This window comes from Oppia nitens, unplaced genomic scaffold (genome assembly GCF_028296485.1).
Source record: "Oppia nitens isolate AA-2021 unplaced genomic scaffold, nextdenovo-longstitch-racon4-pilon3 scaffold12_pilon_pilon_pilon, whole genome shotgun sequence".
Classification (NCBI taxonomy): Eukaryota; Metazoa; Arthropoda; class Arachnida; order Sarcoptiformes; family Oppiidae; genus Oppia; species Oppia nitens.
In genome coordinates, this window is record NW_026533191.1 from 1,014,860 (window position 1) to 1,023,554 (window position 8,695).

At 22.1% G+C, this 8,695-nt stretch overlaps 1 protein-coding gene across 1 annotated transcript; it reads left to right on the top strand.

Moving 5' to 3' along the window:
• Positions 1–3,785: 3,785 nt before the first annotated feature.
• On the top strand, positions 3,786–7,472 carry LOC128956710 (flavin-containing monooxygenase 5-like). The gene is made up of 6 exons (XM_054302427.1): positions 3,786–4,057; positions 5,034–5,405; positions 5,936–6,251; positions 6,744–7,229; positions 7,314–7,396; positions 7,455–7,472. The coding sequence occupies exons 1-6, from the start codon at positions 3,791–3,793 to the stop codon at positions 7,470–7,472; spliced, it is 1,542 nt and encodes a 513-aa protein (XP_054158402.1). The 5' UTR covers positions 3,786–3,790.
• The last annotated feature ends 1,223 nt before the right edge of the window (positions 7,473–8,695 follow it).

Below are 8,695 nucleotides of genomic sequence, written 5' to 3' on the forward strand. Positions count from 1 at the left end.
ACTTTTGTGTTATCCAGGACTAAGATCCAGGTGCTCTAGAGTACAGGTAGTTTCCCCTACACGTCAACAATGCCAATGTTTTGATAATTGAAGATATATTAATATTATTAGTATAATAATAATAATAATAATAAAACAATTTTATTAATTCAAGTCAATATAAATTTGTGATAAAAATTATCTATTTATTATTATTATTATTATTATTAGTTTAATTTAGTCTATATTTTCAGTTTAATATACAAATTTTTGTTATCAAAATTTTTAAATAACAATTTTTAAAAGTTATTTTTTAAAATAATATAATTTTTTTTTAAAAAAAAGTATTAATAATTTTGTTATTTATTATTAATACTTTTTTTTATGTTAAGTTAGATTAGATATTTTGAATTGTATTATTGAGATGCCCTGTTAACCATGTATAATTAGTTTGTAATTTAATAATAATTAAAAAATTTATTATAATAGTTATTAGTAATTTATATATATATATATTATTTCATAATATGATAGAAAAATTATTTAATTATTTGAAAATATTTTTGTAAATTTCAGCTAAAAAATAAATTCAAAATTTATCATACTTTAAATATATTTAGGTTTTTACTAGTATTTATTTTTTGCTAGAAAATCTAAATATTTTTTTTTAAAAATATTTTAGTATTAATTTATTTAAGTAAAAAAAACATTATTGTTAGAAAAATATTATTACTTTTATTAATATTATAACTATTATATTGTATCCTAAAATAGCTACTGTAGTATTATTAGAGTGTAAATATAAACAGTTATAAATAGTTATAAATATTATAATATTGTATCAATAATATTATATACATATAAATCTATTTTCTTTAATATTTATATATAATTTAGTCTAATATATCCTATGCTAATTTAAACTATTATAATTATGATTATAATACTGTATATATTTAAAAACATTAATAAATAGTACCTAAATATTAGATAAATGTACTTAAATAATATTCAAGTTTTTTTTATAACTATAGTTCATAATAGAAAATATATTAATTATTTGTAATTTCTATATACAATAGAAAAACTAATCAAAAGTTATTATATTATAGTTATTAAGTAATTTTCTAAACAATATAAGTTTATTTAACTTATATGTTAAATGTTAAAGTTTTACAATATAGACTAAGATACTGTAATTGCTTTTTTTACATTATTATTTATAAAAATATTATATTAATGATTGAATGGCATGTATAGTACAGTACTGTATAAATTTATTTTTTAGTTATTAATAATTAAACAAAAAATAATATATTATTTCTTTGATTTATATTTCACAAAAATTATTTAATTTCAACATAAGATATATACAGTGTATATAATTAGTTATTTTTACACTAAAACATCAATTTAAGTTTAGTGTATAAGATAAATTTAATTATAATAATTATTGTATAAATATTATTAATTATTGTATAAATATTATTAATTATTATAGAAATAATATTAATAAACTTAATCATAACAAATCAACCATGATTAATTATTATAATAAACATTTTACCGATTTATTGATCAAATGGTTAGACAATCATTACATAATTAATTCACAACGCATTGATGATAAATATTTGATTGAAAATATCAATAGTAATCAAATTTTTATTAGTATTGTATTAAGAATTATCACATTTTTAGATATGTTTCGTACGATTGGCTTATATATAGGCAATGCTTATAATAATAATAATAATAATAATAATAATAATAATAATAATAATAATAATACAAATGATAACAATGACAACTATAACTACAAATGGTTAACAATACAATTATGCGATTATACATATCTGTATGGAAATCAACAATTAATTTTGACATTTATTTTAATAATACAATTTGCAAATATTATTGGATCACTATTATGTTTATGGTATGAATTAATTGATAGACAATATTTTTATCCAGTTATAGATGAAGTAATTAATTTATGTAAATATAAATCTGAATTTAATAATATTAATCTGTTTGAAAAAATTTATGTTACTATCTAATTATAATGACATTTCTACATAAATTTATTTATTGGTTTGTTTTTTATTGTTGATTTGCTGTAATGAATTTGCCCATAATATTGGGCTATTATGATCAGCACCTTAACTATAGTTTACCAAATATTATCATATTTATTATTATATCGTTTATTGATTTATACAATATAATAAACTATTTATATTTAGTACTAATAAATACAATAGTCTATGGCATTATATTAGACGATATGTTTAGTAATATTAGCAAACAATTCAAGTTATTTAGCAAATCATTTGTATATCCGATGAATAATAGATTACTGTCTGTTATTGACGGACACAATGAGCTGACATTACTGGTCAGTCGGTCTAATCGTTTCGTTTCTAAAGCAGTTTTTGTTGTATATATTTTTGGCACAACTTCTACACTATTACTACTCTATCAGACACATCATCGCGAGTCCAGTCAATTATTTAAGTTTATAATGATTTTATTATTTTTATTGATATTGACGTTTAGTTTAATAGTTTGCTATCTGTCCGGAAAAGTGCCGGCAATGGCCCACAAGCCATACGGCCTAATGTTTTCACTGTTAGCTAATCGTAAGCGTCGGCTAACGTTAGGGCAGCGCTTGAAATGTGAGACATTTATCGGACGACTGAGTGGACCCGCAATTGGTTTCTATTGTCTATCGCTATTCCCGATCACTAATTGTGAAATTATTCAAATGATTATGATTTGTGGCGCAAATTATCTATTTATTGTTACATTATTTTAACAAAATTAATATATTTTGCAAATACTATGAATTTTATTTGAATCTGTATATAAATTTTTCAGTTTTCAATTTTTTGTTTGTAATTTTCATTCTAAAATAAATTCAAAATTATAAATATTAGCTAGATGGTTTTTTATTTAGTTTTAATTTTAATTTACAATAACATTATTATTATTATTATAAAAATTTATTATAATTATTTTATAATATAATTTATATTATATATTTATAGTAATTTAAGAAAATTATTATTTATTGAATAATTACTGCTGTATTTTGAGTTTTTATTAAAACTTTATATTTTTATATATTATGTTTTTTTCATTTTAATATTTAAATTATTCTTTTATTATTTGATAATTTTATTAATAAAATTGAATTTTTCAGAAAACTATACTTAATATACTATAAATATTTGTAAATGTTTTAATTTCAATATAATAAAAATAATTAAATAAATATTATTAAAATATTTAATTTTAAAATATTAGATAAATAAAAATGAAATATTATTTTATTATAGCTAAATTTTTTAATGTAATGTTAGTTAGATAGTTAAATTGTTTTTTATTAAATATTTTTTTTTAATTTAAACATTTAATTTAGAGATTGTAAAAATATAATTATAGATTTGCATATATCATATAATTTTATTAAAAATATTATTTATTTTGTTGTTGTATTACACTTAAGAAATTGTTATTTTTAACTTATATATATATATATATATAATATAGTAATATAATTTAATTAAATAATTTAAAAACATTTAATGAGCCAACAGTATAAACAGCCGGTTATATATATAACTGATATATTAAATCACATATTCATATATAATATTTATTTATTTAGTTTTTGTATTTAATTTGTATCCTACAGTATATAACTGTTTATATTTTATATACTGTATATATTGTTAACAATAATTATTTAGCAAAATATATATATATATATATATATATATTTAAATAAACTGTATATTAAACAGTTATGTCCGACAAAATAAAGATAGCCATTATAGGTGCGGGTGCTTCCGGTGCTACCGCTTGTAAAGCCTGTCTGGAAGAGGGTTTCGATGTTGTCGTCTACGAGAGGACAACATATACGGGTGGTCTGTGGCGATACCGGGAGGACGTTGTCGACGGTGTGGCCTCAGTGGCCAAAAGTACTATTATTAACTCGAGTAAAGAGATGTCCGCTTTTTCTGACTTTCCACCGCCGGCTGACTTTCCTAATTATATGCACAATACAAAAATGGTTAGTAATATATATATATATATATATATATATATATATGATAACAAAAATGTTAATAAAAATATAATTATTATTATTATTATTATTTATATCTAATTATAAAATGTTAACAGTTTTTTTTTTTAAATATATATAAATTTTAGTTACAGTTAGTTAAATAAACATTTTTTTTTTTTTAATTTATATATTAATTATATCTAGAAATTATAATAACTTTACTAATAATTAAAAATAACATTATTACAATATACTAAAAAAATTTAAACAACAAACATTTAATTAATTAGATATTTTTATTTATAGCTTAGTTGTATATCTATTTATTTATTAAAACTAATTATTACTAAAAACATTGAGTTATTTCATTATTTATTTATAATTAACAAATACATGTAATTTTATTTTTTTTCAAAAAATTTTGATAAAAATATAATTACTATTATAATAATAATAATAAATATCTAATTATAATTATAATGCATATTAACAGTTGTCAGTTAAATATTTATTTAAATTTTAATTACAGTTAAATAAACTATTTTATTTAAATTTATATTAATATATTATAATTATTATTATATATATATAAAAAAAATTATTATAAATTTTGATTAATTTTTGTAAAAATGTTAATAATTATTTAATATATCAAATATTTATTTATTTATAGATATATACTGTATATATATATATATATATTTAATACTCAATCTATATAATGACATTTGTTAAGCATTACATTGAAAATGTGAAAAAAATTATATTATTTTTTATTTACTCATAATTATATAATATTTAAAAAAATAAAATAAAAAATAAATATTTTAATAAATATTTAGTATTCTTCAAATGTAATGCTTAACCGTATTTTTCTAGTATGTAAAACAAATTTACAGTTATTTAATAATTATTAAATTAAATTAAAAATAATTTAATATTTTGATTATGAAAAAACATATAACAAACAAATTTTTAGGTCAAATATTTTGATTTATACGGCGAAACATTTGGTTACGAAAAATATGTAAAATTTAGACACGAAGTGATCCGATTGGAGCCAAACGGCGACTACGAGAGCACCGGTAGATGGAAGCTAACAGTTCGGGACAACAACATCACAAATGGACAGGTATTCAGTGAAGTGTTTGACGGTGTTATGGTATGTACTGGACATCACGTTCAGCCACTGGTTCCGACATTCAGGGATCAGCATCTGTTTGGCGGTCAGATATTGCACACACATTCATACAGAAAACCCGACGCTTATCATAATAAACGGGTAGTTGTAGTGGGAATCGGCAATTCGGGCGGCGATGCAGCCGTCGAACTGTCCTCAGTAGCCGAACAGGTAATCCCGTGAAAATAGAGGACTACTTTTATATGATATATCGGTTCTCTCTCTCTCTCTCTCTCTCTCTCTCTCTCTCTCTCTCTCTCTCTCTCTCTCTCTCTCTCTCTCTCTCTCTCTCTCTCTTAAAATATTAAACAATATTATTATAGTAGTTGTAATAATACTATAATATTATACAGAACTAAGTTTGAAATATTTAATATATTATAATCAAAATATTTAATATATTATAATCAAAATATTTAATATATTATAATCAAAATATTTAATATATTATAATCAAAATATTTAATATATTATAATTAAAATATTTAATAAAATCAAAATATAATTAATGTGAAAATAATTAGTAAGTAATAATTATTATTTTTTTGATACTGAAATATTAATTATAAAATTATATAATAATTTTTATTTCATCAAACAAACAAAAAAACACATAACTTAATAATTTAATTAAGATATTAATTAAAAAAATAGCAAAAATTAACTATACTAATATTAATTTTTATTTTTTTTTAAAAAAGGTATATCTATCGACCCGTAGAGGCTCATGGATAACCTATAGGGTCGGTCCCAATGGTAAACCATCAGACAGTTGGTTTTTACGCCGATATACCAACTTTTTGATGAATTATATGCCCTATTGGTTGGTTTGTTCAATATATGAATGGTATGCCAATAGCCGTTTTGATCATAAAGACTATCAATTGAAACCCTATCACCGAATACTGTCCCAACATATTATGGTCAACGATTCACTACCTGATCGTATACTGTCGGGCACTGTTACCGTCAAGTGTGATATCGACCGGTTTACCAAAACTGGTGTTATATTTAAAGGTTTTACTTTATATAAAAAAAATAATATTTTTGTATACATACATGTATAACATGTGTTTAAATATACATTATTATTATTTCCCATTAAATTCCCAGTAAATTCCCAGTAAATTCCCAGTAAATTCCCAGTAAATTCCCAGTAAATTCCCAGTAAATTCCCAGTAAATTCCCATTAAATCCCTATTAAAACCCCATTAAATTCCCATTAAATTCCCATTAAATTCCCATTAAATTCCCATTAAATTCCCATTAAATCCCCATTAAATACCCATTAAATACCCATTAAATTCCCATTAAATTCCCATTAAATCCCCATTAAATAACCATTAAATTCCCATTAAATTCCTATTAAATCCCTATTAAATTCCCATTAAATTCCCCAAAAAAAAATTTCCAATAAATTCACAGTAAATTCCCGTTAAATCCATATAAATTCAATTATACTATGTGTTTAAATACAATGTTATTACTATTATTATAATTATTTTTTAGGCGATTCAAGTGAAACCCCGTGCGATGTCGTACTATTGGCCACTGGATATCGGGTGTCTTTCCCGTTCATATCCCCGAAACTGATTCCTATCGACAAAAATCATGTCGAACTCTATAAATATGTTTTCCCGGCCCGACTGTCGCATCCGAAAACACTGGCCTTCATATCGCTGGCTCAGCCAATCGGTGCACTGTTACCGATCGGCGAACTACAGAGTCGATGGTTTGCCCAATTGATGGCCAACAAACAGCTGTTGCCGTCCAGGGATGCGATGTTTACCGATATCGATAAAAAACGCCAATTTATGAAACGATTTTACCGAAGCGATAGACATACCATTCAAGTCGATTGGATTAACTTTATGGACGAATTGGCCGCTGAAGTGGGAGTCCGGCCACAGATCGTGAAGTATTTGTTTACTGATCCCGTACTGTGGCTGACACTGGTTTTTGGACCGTCGGTGCCCTATCAGTACAGACTGGAAGGTATATTACTTTATTTATTTCGGGTTAGACTTAACAATATATATATATAATTAATTATGTGTTTTAATTTTGGTTTTTAATTAGGTCCTCACTCATGGCCCGGTGCTCGCAATGCCATAATGACTGTCCCACAACGTATAGGTGCGCCATTAAAAACCAGACAATCGGTTAACAGTAATCGGAAAACAACTATAACTTATAATACATTAATTCAACAATTAATAGAATTTGCATTTTTCATGATTTTTGTTTATCTAATAATTTTTTTATTATTTTAATATTTATTTTTTTTAAATATAAAAATTATTATTTCTATATACATATATCGTATATTTTATTTTTACAAATTTTGTTAATAATTATTGAAAATGTCACATAATATTATTATAATATATATTATAGTTATATATAGTAAACAAAATATATAAAAATAAATAAATTATATATATATATAAATTAATAATTTAATATTGCATTTATATAACCGGCTGTATATACAGTGATGCTCATTATTAATACTTAAAAATTATTAAATTAAATATAAATTCAATTACTATCTAAACTATAAATAATAATTTCTTAAGTGTAATACAAATAAAAAAAATATTTTTTAAATTTAATAATATATACAAATCTATAAGTATTATTACATTTTCTAAATTAAATGCTTGATTTATTGATTAAATTATTTTTATATATACCTGTATATAAAAATTATGAAATTCAATATATATATAGAATATTAAGATTAGTTTTTTTTTTAAATTTCAATTGTATTAATATACTTATTAAATATTATATTATAAAATAATTTAAATATTATAATGAAAAAACATGATAATTAAAAATCTAAAGTATTTTTACAAAAAACACAAAATACAGCAGTAATTATTCAATAAATAATAATTTTATTAAATTACTATGGTCATATAATATAAATTATATTATAAAATAACTATTAAAATTAAAACTAATTAAAACAATCTAGCTAATATTTATAATTTTGAATTTATATTAGAATTAAAATTACAAAAAAATAATTTGAAAACAAAACATTATATTATTTATATAGTATTTGCAAAATATACTAATTTTGTTAGAATAAGGTAACAATAAATAGATAATTTGAGCCACAAATCATAATCAATTGAATGATTTCCCAATTAGTGATCGGAAATAGCGATAGACAATAGAAACCAATTGCGGGTCCACTCAGTCGTCCGATAAATGTCTCGCATTTCATCCGCTGAACTAACGTTAGCCGATGCCTTCGATTAGCTAACAGTGAAAACATTAGGCCGTATGGCTTGTGGGCCATTGCCGGCACTTTTCCGCACAGATAGACAATCATTAAACCCGACAACAATATCACTAAAAATAGTATATAATTGTTAAAAACTTGAATAATTGACTGGACTGGCGATGATGTGTCTGATATAGTAGTAATAGTGCTCCAGTTGTGCCAA